The 19,188-nt window shown below is 40.7% G+C and overlaps 1 protein-coding gene across 23 annotated transcripts in view; it reads left to right on the top strand.

Moving 5' to 3' along the window:
* The window catches only part of baiap2l2a (BAR/IMD domain containing adaptor protein 2 like 2a), a 55,811-nt gene extending 37,724 nt beyond the window's left edge, over nt 1-18,087 (top strand). For 21 of the 23 annotated variants that reach the window (XM_079366144.1, XM_079366143.1, XM_079366166.1 and 18 more), the window contains 13 exons: nt 4,567-4,642; nt 6,762-6,848; nt 8,304-8,365; nt 8,481-8,552; nt 8,777-8,857; nt 8,971-9,102; nt 10,786-10,884; nt 12,126-12,192; nt 13,419-13,641; nt 14,422-14,481; nt 15,583-15,766; nt 16,666-16,706; nt 17,077-18,087. In XM_079366144.1, the coding sequence (XP_079222270.1) occupies nt 4,567-4,642; nt 6,762-6,848; nt 8,304-8,365; nt 8,481-8,552; nt 8,777-8,857; nt 8,971-9,102; nt 10,786-10,884; nt 12,126-12,192; nt 13,419-13,641; nt 14,422-14,481; nt 15,583-15,766; nt 16,666-16,706; nt 17,077-17,158 (1,266 nt within the window). In that variant the 3' untranslated portion in view covers nt 17,159-18,087. Of the gene's footprint in view, nt 1-238; nt 328-2,426; nt 4,127-4,566; nt 4,643-6,761; nt 6,849-8,303; nt 8,366-8,480; nt 8,553-8,776; nt 8,858-8,970; nt 9,103-10,785; nt 10,885-12,125; nt 12,193-13,418; nt 13,642-14,421; nt 14,482-15,582; nt 15,767-16,665; nt 16,707-17,076 lie in introns of those variants that run through there. The other 2 variants (XM_079366157.1, XM_079366156.1) reach the window with 2 other exon arrangements.
* Nucleotides 18,088-19,188: the final 1,101 nt, after the last annotated feature.

Genomic DNA, 19,188 nt, shown 5'->3' with positions numbered 1-19,188 from the left:
CTCACTTTTTCCCTCTTCCACGGTAACATGCGATGAGAAAAGAAGAGTTCCGCAACATAACTGGAGTGATCATGGAGTCAAATCATGAGAAGAAAGCAGTCTGTGTTACACCTCCTCCCCCCTCCTCCTGTGCAGCGCGCATGTCCTCAAGATTCAGGCGGAATCCAGCCTGTTAGGGCTGTTGCAGAATGAGAGGGTGAGAGACGAAGAAAAAAGAGTAGGCGGAGGAGAGAGGGAAGAGAGACTCTTTCATGTATCCTGAACACTTTCTCACCTTTTGTCTTCTTCCTGAAGCCTACAAGTAATTTTCAAAGATGTGTCTTCATGGTAAAGGTGTTTTCTTCTCCCATCTCTTAATTAGATGATATTGCTACAGAAGGAGTTTAAATTATTGCTTTTTTATTGACTTTTCTCTTTTTTTGTCAGTGATAAGCATTTTTTTTAAATTTTGATTTAAAAAAATACAATTTCTGCTGCATGCATATAACCATGGAAATAGTTTAATCCTTCCGTTGGCTCTTATATTTTTCCTGCTCAGCAACATATAACTGTACAGGCTTGCTATAATGTGATGTGTGGAACGCCATAAGTCAGCCTCAAGGCTCCCTGTGGAAGAGCTTTACAGCCACTGGGATGACAGAATGATTGTCCAATGGGGGTGGGGGTGGGGGTGGGGGTCTGTTTCATTAAACCAGGCCTGCCAGTGGAAATGCACATAATCTCACAGCATTGCACATAACAAAATGAAAAACAAATCTATGAGTAAGCACTCAAGAGACTGACAGAGAGATAGTGAGACGCAGACAGACATCAGAAAAACCTTCCCTGTGTGAGGATTGAGTAAAATTAGTGTGCAAGGTGCGTTCTCACACGAGTAGTTAGAGGGATTTAGGCTAAGACTACTCAAAGTCACAGCCGCTGAATGCTCTAGTGTAGTATAATGTGTCAAGGAGAAGACTGTCTCAATTCCTAATATGAAATGTATCCTTATGTAAATGCTGGTCTGCCTGGTGAGAAGAAGGAACACACTCCTGCTATTCACGATTTATGAATGTGTCATATGTTTGATGGATTTCCACTTTATATTTCCTATTTTGAATTTCATTGCATTTAAAGAGACACACACACACCAAAACTTAACTTGAATTGTTGTGGATTTTGTTTGCAATTTAAGTCATCATCCACTTAGTTTTATAGGAGTCTTTAGCCATGGACAGACGTCCTTTATTGTGAACCACTGGCTGCACTGGAAGTTGCTTGTCACTCCAAGACGCTAGATCAAATGTCAGCTGAGCAATTCTGAGATCTGAGAAAAAGGGAAATTGGTTGGTCTGTTTGTCTCGTTCATTAGTTATTTTTTCTCTTTTTTTTTCTTTTTTTTTCACAGTTGTCTGTGGATGACTTTGAATGACTTACATGTTTTTTTTGTTTCTTTATTCTTTAAGTCATTTCATTACAGGTCTGAGGACCATAGTAGCACCGCTTCGAAGAAAATAACAGAATATACAACATTAACACACATCATGGCTACAAATAACTTTAAGGAAATAACATGGCACCAAGTGTTGGGGTCAGGTTTGACTCATTTGTTTGAGCCTTTGCATCGTCTACAGAGGTGATAGTCCCAGCCCCCTCTCCTGTCACTCTTTCTCATTCTCGACACCAAACTCTCCCTTAACCTTTTCACTGTGTACTGCATTAACATTGATGCTTTAAAGTTATCCTAAGTTGACCATTTTTCATTCAGTTGATGCACTTTTTCCCCCCACAGGATTTGATCTCTAATCTATGCCGGGGATTTGTCCAGAGCTGCTTAGTTCTTAGAAACATCTAATAACAGTTTCTGCTGCGCACACAAAAACAGTTCCTTATTCACCTCTGTGAGCTGACGTGAAAGAGAGGTGTAATGACATTTAGAATAAATGAAAAAAAGAGTTGCTGAGTTGGAACTTAATGTTCTCCTTTTCATACCAAGCAAACTCTTAAGTACCTGATCCTTAATTACTGAAAGTCAATAAACAGTTTATATTATATTGTTATGTTAATATGTACGCTTTACAGTTGTGAAACACATCTAAATACACTGACCAAGTATTTATGTGTCTTATTCCTAGTCTATACTCCTTTTTTGATTTGTTTTCAAAGCCATTTATAGAGAAATACGGACGACTGCAGACATTCACAAAGTAGCAAGGGTGCAGAAAAGTCTTAATGTTGAGCTTCACAATCACTTCCAATTGGAGCCCAATAAATGATTAATTCAATCTTATTTTATTTTACATTTTGAAATGTAGAACTATTGAATGAAAAGCAATATCACACTCAAGGTAGTGCTGCTTTATAGAATACTGGAGCAGCTGTGATTAGAAAAGAAAGACTGTGTGTGTGTGTGTGTGTGTGTGTGTGTGTGTGTGTGTGTGTGTGTGTGTGTGTGTGTGTGCATGTTGGTCGGCTGTTTAACAGTCAGATCATGTCTCCGCTTAGTTTATGGTGCCATCTAGTGTAAAATTCTCTGTCTCTGTCTCTGACTCTCACTCACTCTCTCTGTCCGGATCAGTTATCTATCAAGCTATGAACCATTAACCCAGGACTCAAAGGTTTCCTGTTTCACTTCCTTCCTTCTTGGAAGGATCCTCACGTATACTGCAAACTCTTTACAGATTAAAAATACAACCTATACTGTTACTGCACCACCCTACAGGCCTTCACTGAGGTACTAAATCACTGTCCATGTGGCATTTTGCACCGCACCCTGTGGGAAGTTCACAAAGGCTGTAACGTGAAAGAAATAACAAACTACAGTGTGATAAAAAGAATTCCAACATAACTGCATCCCAGCTAGCAACAGTACTTTGAACACATGTGCTTTCTACATCTAAAGTGGTTAAAATATTAAGATTATGGGATTTTTATGGGAGCTGCTTGAGATGGAACAGGGGGCCTGGGGCAGAGGAGGGTCACAGCAATCAAACTGAGTAAAGAAGAGAGGAGAACAGATTTCAAAAAATTGTCAGCAGCCGGATAATTGGCAGGTCGTGGATGTGACACAATCTGGTTGGTTTATCACATAAGGAGGAAACACCAACCAATAAGCTGATCGCCAAAACAGGAAGTCGAATGAAGAATGATCAATGAATGTGTGAGAGAATGTAAACAGTCTTCCTCCTTGAACGTTTGCTTTGCTCCATTTGTTTTTGATCAAAACCACAAATCTAGGCAATACGATCTGTGTAGCAACCAAGATACTGGATTGTGTGTATAGAACAAGCCATACAAACAGATGGAGAAAGAGGAGCAACAAAGCACACAGAACAAGCTCCCCTCAGGCCACAAAAAATTTCATTCCACTAGTAGAAGTTTTCTGTGCATCCGAAGCCTGATACCTTCTTCTTGTGGGCCAAAGTCTAAAAGCGTTGAACGACTAATGAGGAGGTCACACTGTTGTTGTTACATGGATGATACACTCCTTAAGATAAGACACATAATGTTAAGATGAACATAGCTTTGCATTTTGTTATCATTTAACACAATCCTGCCGCCAAAATGTCACACAAGTCCACTGACTATGTATCAATCCACCCCTGAAAATAGACCCAAAATCTTAATGCTTAATCACAAAAAAAGTATATATGACCTATTTACACAGACTTACACAAACAAACATTACAGACGTTGTACTGCTACTGTACACACACTGTTTATTACATTCATTTCATAAAGTAATGAAGATGATCTCTGCTTTAGTCTTTAGTATAACATACCATGTAGCAAAGATCACACACACGCCCAGACAGTCAGGGTTTACAGCACATGTTGGTGTGTTTTATGGTTCAGTCATGTTTAATTATTTACTCCAGTCTACCTCAGGCCACTGCGGTATTGATTACCAACACACTCCTCACCTCTCCTGAGCAGCACGGCCAGCTCAGCGCGATTAAAACTCTCCTTTTTTAAAGTTACTTATTTATTTATTTTTACCTCTCAGAGGCTTTGCTACATTCTCTGGATGATTTAAAAACTCGCAGACACACTCAAGGCTTCGCTGACCTTTTACACTGATATGGATATAAACATGTCGGAAATGAATAGTGGCAACCTGCACCGCCTCACTCTGGGGATTTACTCGGTAAGTAATGGAGACTTTGAGTGGCTCAAATTAGACGACAAAACAAACGGACCTGTGAGGTTGAACGGGCGTCCACGTCAACAAGGTGGAGAACTTGGAGAGCTGCTCGTCCTGTGTTGTGATTTCTTTGTGAGATACTGCTCGAGAAATTAAGACATGGAGATGTTTCTGTTTTTTCTTTTTAAACCGTATTAAACTTTGAAATGGTGATGTTAGCCAAGAAAACACGGTTTGAATTCACAACAAGTTGGTTTAGTATTCCAAAAGTATTCTGTTTGCTTTGAGTCTTAGGCTGCCTGTTCTCTGTTACTCAGAGGCAGAATTGGCGCTCATGAATACATACTGGATCAAAGATTGATTTTAATGTGGGTCTAAAAGGTTTTTCTCTGAATTCAAAAACTTGAACAGTGTCTTATATGTTTTGTGTTTGTCCCAAACAGAACTTGATGGATGACTTCAACCCGAGCCTACAGAGACTGGTGTCACTGGGAAACAGCTACGTCCAAGCTTTCCAGGGTAAGACCAAAAAAAAAATAAAAAAAAGTTAGTGAGAGCTAGTTGAGTCAGTTGTGTTTGGGATTCACGTGCTACCTTTATACGTGCTACAAAGGAAACAAGCTATAAAGACGGTTACACAGAAGAAGGAGAGGGCTGATTCCAAAGTCCACCTGCTTTTGGGAAGATCCTGGTGATTAGCCATGGTTATGAGCCTGTAAATAAAGCCTCCAGAGGGTGTTATGACTACATTGTCAACAGACAGACAAGGCCGCACATCTTTTTTTATTACAGCACAGACACTGGTATTATAAAGGTAGACCTTCTCTTACTTGTATTTATTATGCAGCACACTGCCCGTGCTTCCTTTATTTCATAGAAGAAAAAAAGTGTCAGAGCCAGGATTGAACTTAAAATTTGATTCTGAAAGTGTAAGAGTTTCTCTGTAGTGTATGTCCTCATCATAATCATCTCTAATCCCTGTTCTAGTCATTAAATGTGAGAGGCTAATCAAAATGAATGCAAATGAAGTCCACGAGCACTGTGACTCTCTAATATTTTCTATTACATTTCAGAGGTTTATCTTTTTCTATTTCATCAAGAAGTGCTTCATATACTGTCGGCGCACTGCTGCAGTAAAATCCCTGCAGACATAAACTACAGAAGATGATGTCCTTTGTTGCCTCCTTCCCAGAGGCTGTATGCTCCCTCTGGTGCATGAAAGTGCCGTAGTGTAGCGACATGTTGATGAGCTCAGGACAGGACTCCCCTCTCACTTATGTTGGAGTATATGGACGCAGCTGGAGATGCTGTTCAGACTACCTATTGTCCTCAGGGAGTGTGTTAAAGCCGACTCAGTTAAAAGAAAACACCACAACACTGTTGGTCTTTTTCTCTCTGTGTTGAAGTTACTTAACAAGCTTGAGGCGCAAACGGGGATAAAATAGTAATTTATCGATTTGACATGTAGGCTAGCCGTTGGTCAAGGCAACACATGACTTTGTAAGAAGACTCCGGGAAAAAGTAAACGAGGTGTTGAGGTACTGTGTTCCTCAACCGTAACAAAGAGAAGCCAGAAGGAGACAGGAGAAATCACTAGCAAAAGATTTAACGGGGGCTAAGCTGTCATTTCACCCCATTTGACTTGAAGGCTAGCCGCTAACCTTCAAATAAAGACAGCAGTTGAAGTGACTGGGTCGATGGCTACAAAGGGGAATGCTAATGTTCTACAAAATAAAAGAAGTATTGTGGTTGTATTTTAAATGGAAACCAGAAGGAAACATGAGATAACACCAAGCTAAGCTTAACAGAGACTTGACCTCATCTGACTAACAGGCCGATTTCCCCTTACAGGCAGACAACATTAAGGGAGATCAAGAGCAAATATAGAAAGGAGAACGGTGTGACGTCTCAAGTTGCACCAATCAGAAACCCGATAGAATCTTGAACTCTGAGTGGCTCTGTAGTGATTTCTCTCTGACAGGCTGTATAATGCAAACCTTACACCAGGAGCCTGGGACTTCACAGACTGTTTTATAATCTTGGAATAAAATCTGACAAGTTCAGGCGCGCGCTCCTGCCATCGTGATCGTTCTTTACAGCAGGAATAAAGGAGCTCACTCAAGCGGTAATAAAGCTTCAGGTGAACGAAAGGCAAAAAGACGACGAGAAAACAGAAAAGTCAGCACTCTCCGTGTCCTCCAAAGTGTGTATTTTCTGGAAAGAGCAGCAGCGTACAGATCAATGACGGACGCCTTTCAGCATATACAATAATACTATATACCTTATATTATATACAGGAAGTCTTTCACACAAGACATTTTGTACACAAACAGAGCGTGGTCTTTCACATGCCGTACTCTGTGGGAAATCTTTGTCTTCTTTTAATGAAATCACATTTCTTTGTTGCATTTGCTGCGACATGCTGTAATAATGTCCCCTGATTTAACTTTCAGCGTTTCAGTCAATACTGCAACTTTCACATCACTTGTGTCAACATTTGTCAACTGAAAAAAAAAAAAAAGTACAATGTGGATATGAGTTGAATTGATGGTACAAAAAGATAGTAGTGGCTTTGGTTGCTTTCCACTTTACAATTTGCATGACTCATCTTGTTTGTTTTTTTGTGTGTGTTTTTCAGCTCTTGCTGTTACAAGTGAGGCCTACTTCAGTGCTCTTTCAAAGATCGGAGAGACGGCTTTCCACAGCGTGTCCTCGCGCTCTCTCGGTACGTGTGAACACTCTCTTGTCCACACCTGACTTGTGCTATCTCCTGATCCTTTTTCAGAAAAAAACCCCAAAACAAATCAGTTGTTTTTCTTGCGAGAACAATCCATCACATGAGGCTTTTAGCTTTACTCCGTTCATGGCTATTCATGTAAACTAAGCATTCTCAGCGTATCGTAGAGATCTGAAGTTTACACCCAGACATCACGCATCTTTTTTTTTTTTCTCTGCCAGAGTAAGTGCTTTCTGGATGTTTGAGAGGGTACTGCTCCAGTGTTAGTTTGAGTTTGTTCTCTGTGAGTTCGAGCAAAATGAGGATCAGACGTATCAGGTGGCAGCAGGAATCATGAATAATAGAGAAGGACAGGCAGCCATGCACCTCTTAACAACTCTGAGGGTGAGTCAATTCAGTTTCGTGGTCGGAGTTAAAGTTTGTGTCCAAACTGGGTGATTAAAGCTCACTTCACTTTCTCTAGTAAGAAAATAAATCCCAGCATGCTTCATTACACGTGCAACATTTCTACGATATGATGTTCTGGTGAGGCCAACCACGATCTGTAGACTGCTCTGTAAGCAGTGTTGAGCTTTAATCAAATCTGTTAATTTCTTCATAATTGAAGGGACACAACAGGTGGATGCACTTTTATGACTGTCCATCTCCTATTGGGAAAATGATGATGACTCATCATAAAACTACAGGTTACACATTCATGAACATTAAATGAAAGTGTTACCAAATGAACAAGCACAGAAACAATTACCCCAGATACATTCAATTAGCTGTAAAGTGTGTTTAATTACCCCGAGCCTGGACGACATGATGCATCAGCAGAGAAAGATTAGCATGAGGTCCCTATAGGAAAAGTACCACACTAATTGATTTTACATAAACATTCTGGTCGAGTGGAACAGCTGGCCTGGCGGAGACTGGAGCAACTGATTCATACCCGGGAAAAAAAAGGGAAACCGTGAAAAATGTCCCAAAAGTAATTAAAAAAAAAAGTTTTTGCTGAAGTGGAAAAAATGATTTGATAATAAAGTCAAAATACTGGAGGCATGTGGCTGAAACCTTATCTCCACTCGAGAGATAAATAATGGGCAGGCAGTCGTTCAGTCTCTCCAGTGGACATCTGTCCATAGGATCCTGTGTATTCGTGTGTGTGTGTGTAGCATGTCTCAATAAAAGAGCGTAAACATGTAATTTCCCCTCGCAGGATTAATTAAATCAGTTGAAACTTTTTTCTTTTAAACCATTCAAAGCCATCCTATAGTTTTATGGGGCCAGTGTTCCCTCTTTCTCTGCACTACTCTAAAAACACAAGACAGGAAAAGTATTATCATCAGTTTTTGGAGCAAAAGCTTCACTTATAATCATAGTAGAGAGAGAGAGAGATACAGCACATTTATTGATCACTGACAGTGGTCAGATGTAACACGTGGAGCTGTTGTCTTTCAGGTGACGTCTTGATCCAGATCTCTGAAAGCCAGAGAAGACTCACCATGGATCTGGAGGGAGTCGTACGTTTCTTTAAAGTTTAACAACGCAATCATCCGTCCTTCACACCTTTGTTTTCTCTTTTCTTTTGTTTTTCTCTCACGCGTTTATTTTGATTTTTTTTTGGTGTGTTTGAAGTTCCGCTGGTTCAGCACGGAGGTTCTTCAAGAGATGGACAACAACATCAGACTGGACCAAGATTACATATCAGTACGTGTGCATGGCTTCCCGCCCTCTGCTGTTTGTTATCCAGGAGATACATGAACTTTTAACATCATTTTAGAGCTCATTTCATACGTTTCAGCGTGGTGTAATGCTAGTTTTGCTAAGTGCTACACTACGAAACGTCATTGTCATTATTGTGCCATTTACAATGAGAGACAATGGCACCATGTCATCTTCATCACAGCGTTGTATACATGTCTGTGATGCAGGGCAGCAGAAAACACTATGAGATGGAAGTCCACATGCAGGCAACGGCTCTGGAGAGACAGATGAAGAGAGGAGCTAAGTCGGTTCGTGTTTTTCTGTGACTCTGGACCCTGAAGCAAAATTCCGCCCAATGACACACGAACCAGCCCTTGCAACTGTCTATAAATATGTTTGTGTCCTGTGTGTGTTTCCTCAGGATTTTGGTGAGCATGTGCAGTTCCTTAGAGAGAGCTACAGCGAGGCTCTGAAGGAGGAGGAGAGACGACACCGCTTCCTGGCTGAGAAACACTGTGGCCTGATACAATCCATCGCACGCCTCATGAATAAGGTATAAAACTTACCTTGAAAAGGGTTTTTGTGGTCAATATTTAATGATCTGTTTTGGCGTATTCACTACCGTTGCCTAATGGATCGGGTATGTCACAAGAAAGACAGTGCCAGGAAGAGGATTCACACTGGTGTGTCATGATTATTGGGACTCTTCATTGGTCTGTTGGGAAATGTCCCTCCTTTGTAAAGAGGTTCAGTCACAGAAGAGCACCTTCAGATGTTCATGTGCAGACTTCTGTCACACTAACAGGATGTCTGTGTGGACTCTGGACTCCCTGCTGACTTCTTATCACATCTTCTTTTCTGACCTAAATAACCAACAACTTCTGCTGCTCGTGAACTAGATACTAGTTTTCACATTGAGGTTGTGACAGTCCTCTGAGTCTGAAACCATGGTGTCAGGACACCAATGTGGCAAGTAGGTTGACCACTCACATGTTTTAATCATATAAATCTATGAAAAATAAACATTAAATAATGTTGTGTTTATGTCTATAATTATAGTGTTGTCTGGGTGAACACTTGGTTTTGATTGGCTGGAGGGTGTCCTCTAATCAATCTTTATTTGTATAGAGCCAGTTCATAACAAAGGTTATCTCCAGCAACAGTGAAACCATAACTCTCCCCGTAGCTTTTTTAGCTCCAAACAGTGTTCAGTCTTAAGTCTGTGTACTTACTTAAAGCAGAATAGTTTCAAATTTCACTACCAGACCGACAGAGTACACCTTTAAGACGAACAAACTGTTGCTAAGAAAAACACACGGTTGCTAGGTTCAATCTGGAGGACTAAATGTAACAATAATGTTTTTGTTTTTGTTTTTTTTACTTTTATGAAGAGAAACTATCTACCACAGAGTTCCCTGAGAACTACACACCATGTTGACTTTTTTTTTCTGTCTTCATTCGTATCGCCTTGGTACTCCCTCTGAAGCAGGAGCTGAAAAGGGTTCCTCTTGTTGTAGGAAGTGAAATAGTTCAGAAGTAGTTCCTGCAGTGCCAAATGAATTAAAAAGGAGGAGGTTTCCAAAAGTTCCTGCGGTCCAAAAACCCCTAATATACGGAAAGGAGCCAAATTAATTTGATGTCTCCTTAAGGAGACAAATTATTAGCCTGTATCTTAAATGGGTAACAGGGACTCATCAGTCATGTTGTAAGATTCAGGATGTTCATCACACGAGGGATAAAGGACATTTTGAGGAACTCTGTAGCACCTCCCTGAGCTCAGAGGCTCATAGTGGCAGAAGAGAGGATGGTAATTATCTGCTAGGAGAGTTCTCAATTTCTTCCTTTGTTTTATCAGTAAACAACTAAGACAGAGGTTTTTAATCTTTGGATCATTTTAATGACAGAATGAGCGTTGAATGATATGACTTTTAGTCTGCTGCTGTCACTTCTCTGAACAGAATAGAAAGCGGTGATCACAGCAACAACCTCTGTACTCCTCTTTACCTTTGTTACTCTTCTTCTTCTACTGATGATATTCCAGCAGCCACAGTCTATGAGTGTGTACTTCATTCACATCCTATGATAGGAGAAGAACTTCGCTCCTAACAGACCTTATTATTTTCCACTTTGTTACAAATCCCAAATGCTGTGTATTATAATTTTGTCCTCTCTTTATTCTAACCTTAACTACTTTTTTCACGTGTGTGTGTGTGTGTTTGTGTGTGTGGCGTGGCAGACTGGAGGTTCTCTGCAGCAGAGAGCTGACGCCTGGACGGACGAGGTGAACGCCACCAGAGGAGCGGAGACCAGACGCAACGCTTCTGAGCACAACGCTGTGAGTTTAAGAGACGGTTTATAGACACCTTTTTTCTGTCTTTTTTTTTTTTTTTTGCTCAATCATTTGAATCTTCGCCCTCCTCAAGGATGTGCTGTTGGTGTGAGATGGTGAAAGCGTACACAAATCGGTTTTGGAGAAGTATCGTGTAAAATGGAAACCCCATTTAGGATTATGTTTTTATAATTAGCTGCAGGGGCAGCAGCCTGGTGGATATAAACTGAATTGCAGCGATCGTGGGTTCAATCCAACCTCTGACCTGTGCTGTGTGTCATCACCGTCTCTCTTTCTCCTCATTATTTCCTGTCTCTCTTCAGCTGTCCTGTCCAATAAAGAAAAAAATAACTTTCAAATAATTACATATTACAGACATACTGAGAAAGGAACTGTGACTGTCTGTAGAAATGTAAACTATTTCAGAATAGAAAGTGTTTTTAAGGGAATTACTGCAGTTGTATTTTTGTAACAAGGGCGCCATCTGCTGGTTCAAACCTTCCACACCTTTGGAATGAGAGAACATTAACTAAGCACACTTACTCTAATCCAAACTGTAATATATACTCAAAGTCTTTAAATCTGACTGCAGAAGTGGAATTACAACAGAGATCATTCAGATCATCCTGTCTTTTTTTTAATTTTATTTTTTTTATTAAGGCAGCAGTTAGGATTCAAGAGCACAACAAAGACGCCATGAGCTAAAGCCTGTCATCCTGACTGCTCAGGCTGCTTCTCATTGGATGGTGTCATGAAGATGAGCCAAACATGCTCCTGCAATAACAATCTGAGGATTATGTGTTTGATGAAGGTTTTTTTTTTCTTCTTTTGAATGTTTTCAGGCCACTTCAGAGAACCTGTTTCTATATTGACAGGCACTGTGATATCAGTATTCCACACAGCATGGGCCATCAAATACATTTGTACAAGGGACAGATTTTTCCAGACAGACAGTCGGGGGCGGACTTTTAAATAGGCTTACAAATAAACCTGAGTGCTGTCAAGCCAGGAAAATGTAATTTCTACTTTAAACCTACTGTGAGTATTTCAGCCTTGTGTGTTATTTTGATGTTTATTGTTTAATCACCTGATATCATTTATATTCTAGGGGGCAGGATAGAATGCTTTGGGGGGCCAGATGTGGCCTGGCCCGCCTGATGATCACTGCCTTACAGTATGTGTGTATGCGAGAGTACCAGATAACATGTGGATCCTGTTTGATGGTCTGCATGTGGTTTCCTTCACAGGTGGGGATGAAGGAGGACACCAGGCCGAGCAGACAGGAGCAGAGCCTCGGCAGAATGCCATCAAGAGGTATGGTGTTGCCGTCCTCTGAGTTGTCTGCTTAATGTTAGCGAGGCTTTCCCCTGAGGCTTCATATTGACAAAAATGGAAATTGCAGTGTTTGAGTTTAAAATACTTAATTTGCACTTTGGTTCAACACATCTCAGGAGAGGAGAGATTTGCAGGAGAGGAGAGATTTTAAACCTATAAATTGAAGCGACCCAATGGACGGTCACTCTGAGTTTGGACAGTTTGTGGAGCAAAGGCTCATGGGATTGTTAATGTTTAATAAATGTATGACAAACATCGGTCAAAACAAGAGAAGTGTTTTCAGCTCAGAAAACCTGCTCCTTTATGAAATACAACAAGAATTTAATTCACAGCTAAAACATGTTCACAGCTGCACAAATAATCTTTCAGGTGTTCATATATAAAAACCTCTGAAATTGCAAGACCACCACAAAGATTCAGTTCAGTGATAGCATTAGCTGCGGCGACACCGTGCAGACGACTAGCAGCTTCCATCTGTCACTCAAAACCACTGCAAGCCTAATAATGTTGTTAACCCTTGATAGAAATGAAATAAATGATTTAAAGTCTAATTCCCTAATTCATGGAAAATACAGTGATTCATACCAAACTGTAAACATGTTCGATTCTGCTGTAAAGATTGTAGAGTTTCTCTCTCTCTCTCTCTCTCTCTCTCTCTCTCTCTCTCTCTCTCTCTCTCTCTCTCTCTCTCTCTCTCTCTCTCTCTCTCTCTCTCTCTCTCTCTCTCTCTCTCTCTCTCTCTCTCTCTCTCTCTCTCTCTCTCTCTGTCTTTATAATTTGGCAAATCATGCACCTTCATGTCATCTCATTTGTCCCCCCCTTTGCAGAAAGCCAGTCCAGAAGTAAATGTGTCTGAGCTCAAATGATCGATAGAATACTCAGGCTGAAGTAGGAGTCCTGCTTTTGCATGGAATAGTGAATGTTGTTTGTTTGTGCACACTGTTGTCTGTGGAGCTACACTGATGATTTGAGGAGAGAAAAACAATGTTGAACTCTTGAGTTTAATTTAATGAAAGGGAACATTTTGATGATGCTCTGAGACGTTGTTTTTTTTTAATATATTCACAAGGGTAATAATAAAGAAGGTCTGATCTTTAATCATTTTTAATTACTCTTTTCAATATAGATTTGAGCTATTATGGAGGGTTTATTGGCAAACTGTGGCTCAAACAAGCCTTTTCCTCTTCTTGTTTTCATCTCTCCAGCCCCGTCCCCCCAGGGGAGCGTGTCTGGCAGCAGAGCAGAGTCATTTGGAGGTGGCAGCGCTGGTGGTGGAGGAGGAGAATTAGCCATGAGGGCGCTGGTGGACCATCAGCCTGGTGGCTCCAGCCCCACCGTGCTGCCCTTCTACAAAGGAGAGATGATCACCGTGCAGGTCCAACAGCCCCGAAACGGCTGGTTGTACGGACGTGCTGACAGCAGTTCACGGTGTGTAATGTTCCCTCGGGAGTGTGTGTGTGTAGGTGTGTGTGGTTTTGTAAAGTCGGAGGCATCTGTCTGTTCTGCCCAACCACCTGCACCTGTTGTGAAAATGTTCTGTCCAGCAGTCCACCTGTTTTCTGTTGCTGATCTCTCTGCACGCTGGACGCTGGTGCTAGTAGGTGGAGGTATTGACATAGTTTATGATTTCAAGTCTTTTTTATTTTTAAAGAAACAAAAGTGTTTAAAAAAGAGAAAAGCATTTTGAAATAAATCAGCTGAATGGATAAATCACACACTGTTCACTTTATAGTGCAGTAACAAGGGATCATGCATTGTGGTGTTGTAGTGAATTCTGAGTGAGCATTGTCAAACCCTACATAGTGTACTCATTGTATCCCACAATGAAATGTGAAATGTCGTCAAAAGAACGACGGTGGCTATCAATGCAATAAGTGTCATCATGTGTCACTCATACAAGGGAGCAATTCAGGGTTGGCCTGTTGTGGATTAATGGAAGCGTTACAAGTGTTACAGGATCACTGGGGTGATTTGAGATCCAGTCTCTGAACATCTTGAAGGTTAAATGTCATCGTTATCAATTGTAGCCATTGAAATGTCGAAGTCATGACCAGAGTGATGGATAGTGATTGCTGATGGTGAGTGGTGAGGGATGGATTTAATATATATATATGACTGTTTCAAAGAATACATGTCTGCTTGCTCTCTGATTGACTGTAACATCTTAGCCCCTGAATGTTCTTCAACTTTTTGCTCTTTTATTGTCAGCCAGGGATGGTTTCCAGCCTCGTATGTGGAAGCAGTGGATTTTTTACCTCAGAGCTCTCGGTAAATATAAAACACAAGATTTGATCAAGTGCACGGTTAAATGAATAACATCATGTCATGCTTCTACATGTTGCCATTGGTTACAAATCATACAATGCTTGACACCGTGCGGATCTCCAAGAATAGAATACAATGCAGGTCTTCAGCTACATTCAAGAGCTGCCTAGCGTAGCTTAGCTTAGCTTAGCATAAAGACCGGAAGCAGTAGAAAATATAACTGTTCCTTCTAAATGAACTCATGAGAACGTTTAAAGCTACATACTTGACACAGGATAATATTTTTACAAGTCTGACTTACTTGATTTTAAGGTAGAACTCTATTAAGCTTAAAGGAAATTATTTTCCTCTCGTAATGGTTATGACCGCTTAACTAGCTTACATATTGTAAATAACGCTAACCTTGACTACATTGCAAGCAGATGGACTTCAAGTTTGCATCTCTTACACCTTATTTTGATTCCTTTGAAACTCTGCCTGTCTGTAATGAAGCTTGCTAGCTCAGAAAAAAGGATGCATTAAATTCCTCTTACCCAAAGAGTAAATATAAGTTCTGCCTCGTGTTTGGATGTCTCCCCTCTCACGGTCCAAAGAACCACAAGTCCGAGTGCTTTAGAAAAATTATAAATTTTTCATATTTGCTGCCATTAAAAATGGATGGAGAGATTCCTAACTGAAGACAAAACCTTTTGCATGATGCTCGCCTTTCATACTTGATACAGAAAAAGATTTTGAAGTTCCCCGAGGCTGTCCTTTAAGTTTTATGGGCCCAACATTTTTAAAAAGAGGGTCAGCATGAATCTTCAGCCTGGAATAATAACATGAACTATTTATGAAATTTGGGTGACCCGTCGCTTTGAGGAAAACCATTAGCAGGTTTTAAAGTGAAACTTTGCAGAGTCACTTTGTGCACATGCTTCCACTGAAAGCTTAAAATGTAGATCATACCATGCATTAAGAGAAATCTAAAAGTTCGGTTTCACTAATGTTTTTTTGTGTTAATGTTATTTCACTGAAGTATGAGGCAATATGAATTCAAACGGGACCATTGATACTGCATCTCTTCAACACAGGAAGTCATACGCAGTTTTTTCTTCTCCATAGCTCCTCCCTCCGAACTAGCAGCAGCATGAGTAACCTGCTCGACCAACCAGGAAGCAGCAACCACAGAGGAGGAGCCCCGCCCCCTCCACCTCCACCGCCACCATCATCCACATCGTCACAGCCTGAGAAACAACAATACAGACAGACTGCGGACAAGAGGGCCGAGTCGTACTCGGAAAACAAGGTACGGCTGTCAGTCAGTCTGTCAGGATTATCAATCTGTGTCGAAGGTATCAGTCAAGCCTCTCTCCTCTGTCACAACATCTTCAATTTCTTTTTTTAAGTCCACAAAAGGACACTGAAATACTTTTTTTTATATATCTACTTTTTAGAGCATTATGGAGACAACTTTAACGACCTTTTGGGGGGGAAAGTCTTTTCACGCTGATAAGTTATCAGACAGTAAACATTTGAACATCCTTTGATTTTCGTTTGCTGCTGAAATATGACGTTCCCCTGATGTGCCAATATTTCACGAGCGTTTGTACATTATTACAGCTCCGGTGCTTAATCTTCAATGGTATTTCCCCAGTCCCCCCAACAGGAGCACTGTGGCAAGGTGCTGTTCTCAATGGCACCACAGCCGTCGTTCTGGTGGATTCAAGGAGGAAGCTCAAGTTGCTGACGGTTTAAAAACGAAGAGGTGGATTGCATGGGTGTGGTTGCTTTAGTTTGGCATGAAGGCATGCAAAATATCATGAAAACTCACATTCTCTTGGTATTATTCAACATCCCAAATTTGACTACTGTTACACTTATTTTTCACCACGTTTGGACGCTGATATGTCACTGATATCAGTATGAGAACAACTCTTCTCTTAACATTTTCTCTCCAAGGTTACGATTGTTGTTGCTCTCTTGTCCACTTCGCTGTTACAACATCATTTTGCAGTTTCTGCCATTGTGACGCCCTCTGAAGTGTGAAGTTCAGCGTGGGCTTGTATTGTGGGCGGACCGACTGGAAGCAGAAGGGCGAGGGTTCAGTGGCGGCGGCCTGCTGAGCCTTCATAAGTGCATGTTTCTACGTTTTGTACTTTAGATTCACCTTCCTTCACCTTTACTTTTTCTCTACCTTTTCTGCAGAGATCAAAACCAAAGGGATCACAGCCAGAACTCTTCCCGAGGTGAGATTAACGCAACGCAACACTGTGAAAGGGCAGACGGGCTGTAAAATCTTTTAAGAGAACAACAGAGGAGTGCAGCAATCGAGAGGAGCGGTATTGCTCTCCTTCCATTCAAGTTTGAAGTGCTGTTCTTTTCAGAAACCATTTCAGCTGCAGTCATTTCTGGAAGCATTGCTATCACTTTGACTTCAGGTGAACAGTTTGCTAGAAGGTTCTTGAACAGTCAGAAAAATATAACCCCTCATGTAACAACGTGAACTGAAAGGCTCAAAGACGGAGAGAATTCACAGATATTGTTTTTCTTTCACTGGATTTCTCTTTTTCACGTCCTTCAACATTCATTTACTTTCTCCTTTGTTTTATTTTGAAGGGGCACCAACCCATTTGCTACAGTGAAGCTGAAGCCAACAACCACCAATGACAGATCGGCTCCACGTTTATATCGACGATGAGATTTAAATATATATGTAGATATATATATATTTCTGATTCGAGTTGGTTGTGGACCTTGGAAAAAATCAGTTTATCAGATGGAAAGTAAGTGGGCCTTAAGGGGAAGCTATTAGATCAGGTAATATTTCATCTGCACTCAACCCTTTACTTTGCCAAAGCTTCCTTCTGCAGGGCTTCAGAAAGTCAGTTAAAAATGTTAATTGATTAGTTAGAGTTGTGCGTTTGCATACGTACTGTAAATATATCGTTTTGGATTTTTGTAAACCCGAGAAAACTAATTGGATCTTTCAGATGTTTACTGTTGTTCTCCTTCAGAATCACCGGGATACAAATATATTATTATAACTTAAACGAATGCATGTTTAGATTTCAGCTGGTCTTAATACATCATTATTATTTTAATGTCAACATGTGAAATTGTGTATTTGCAACTCAATGTTTATTACCTGTGATATGATTATAATGCAGTTAATAACATGTATGCAACGTAATGGGTTTTTTTCAGAAGGGGGCTTTTTAGCCTTTATTTGAGACAGGACAGCGGATAGAGTCAAATATCAGGGAGAGAGAGAGAGAGAGTGGGCAATGACATTCGGAAAGGGAGCAACAGGCCGGATTGAAACCCAGGCTGCCCTATAGTCACCAACCATGGGCTGCGCACACTCACCACTAGGCTAACAGCGCTCCACATTATGTTTAGTTTTTTTCTCCAGGAAGATGTTTGACTAAAAGCACAGCCATTTATTTGCGACAATAATCGTGTGCATGTTTTTATTACATTGTTTTGGCACAACTACCTGGTGTACTGATCGAGTCCATCAATGAATGTAATACCATCTTTAATTTATGTAGCCTATACTCAGTGAAATGGCAATTGAAGTAAAAATGTCACCCATGAAATAAAATGCAAAGTCTTCTAAAGGAAAAATCGTAAAAGTCCAGGCTTGTTTCAAAACGTTGTGTTTCAAAATGCTACTAATGTGTCTCACGTTAGTTACTGAATGCATGATTACACTGAATTTTAATTACAGAGGTCTACTCTTTATCCAGAAAGGATTGAAAACATCTGTCTGGAAACACAAAGAACAACAGCAACTCAACACTCATCAGATTATCTCTCAAACGTTCCTTCAGTCCTATTGGTGCACTGAGATATTTTGTGTGACATACAACCTTTTCCAATGGAGCCCTGCCCACTTTAAACTAGTCCAAAGAGCTGAGACCAAAACAACGGTACACTAAACCAATAATGATCCAACTTAAGTAAATGACTCCAGAGCCTTTAAACGGAACACCACCTCTAACGTTCATACAAGGCTCCTTAAAGGGAACATGTATAGAATCTTTCCTCTTGTCTTTGTTCTGAAACACTCTGTTGGGACCTGAAGATAGGAACACGTCCGTGTGATACCCTCTTAGCTTCAGATCTGTGTTTATTTGCTCAGGCAGTAAAATGGCCTACTAAAGGAGCTCAGGATTCCTGTGTCGCCTGTTTGAGTCCTCTGCGGGGGATACTTAACCTAAATTGAACCTCAGTGTGAATCCAATTGTGCTAATGGCTTGACGGCATGCTTCTGTAACACCAGCGTGGCACTCTTTAAGCTAAGGCTCTCTGGCAGTTGGAAGAATGTGACTTCACTTCCTTTTTTGTCTTTGACTGAATTTGCATTCATAATGCAGTGTGGACGGTGCAGTTAGCAGAAGCTCCTCAGCTGTCTGCAGTAGCATCTTTTTATCATGTTTTAATCACCTGTCATTGATCTGATGCCAAAGTCAGCACTAATGGATGCTAACAAGCAAAGCTGAGGGCTAATTTTGACCTTCCTAAAGACAAAAGCTTTTTAAAATACACCTCTACTACATTATTAGGTTGCTGTAAAGATATGCTGCACTCGTCCTCTTGATAAGAATAAAAGTGACAGTGAAATGGGAGGAGGGGGGGGGGCATTGAGTGTAAAATCAGATAGAAGAATCACATCAAAGGGAGGAATTAACAGAAGAGTCTCAGTGAGTCACAGTTCTCAAGGCT

This window comes from Symphodus melops (genome assembly GCF_947650265.1).
Source record: "Symphodus melops genome assembly, chromosome: 17".
In the NCBI taxonomy this organism is placed as follows: domain Eukaryota; kingdom Metazoa; phylum Chordata; class Actinopteri; order Labriformes; family Labridae; genus Symphodus; species Symphodus melops.
Note: the sequence above shows the minus strand (reverse complement) of the source record. Positions and strands in the feature narration are given on the sequence as shown.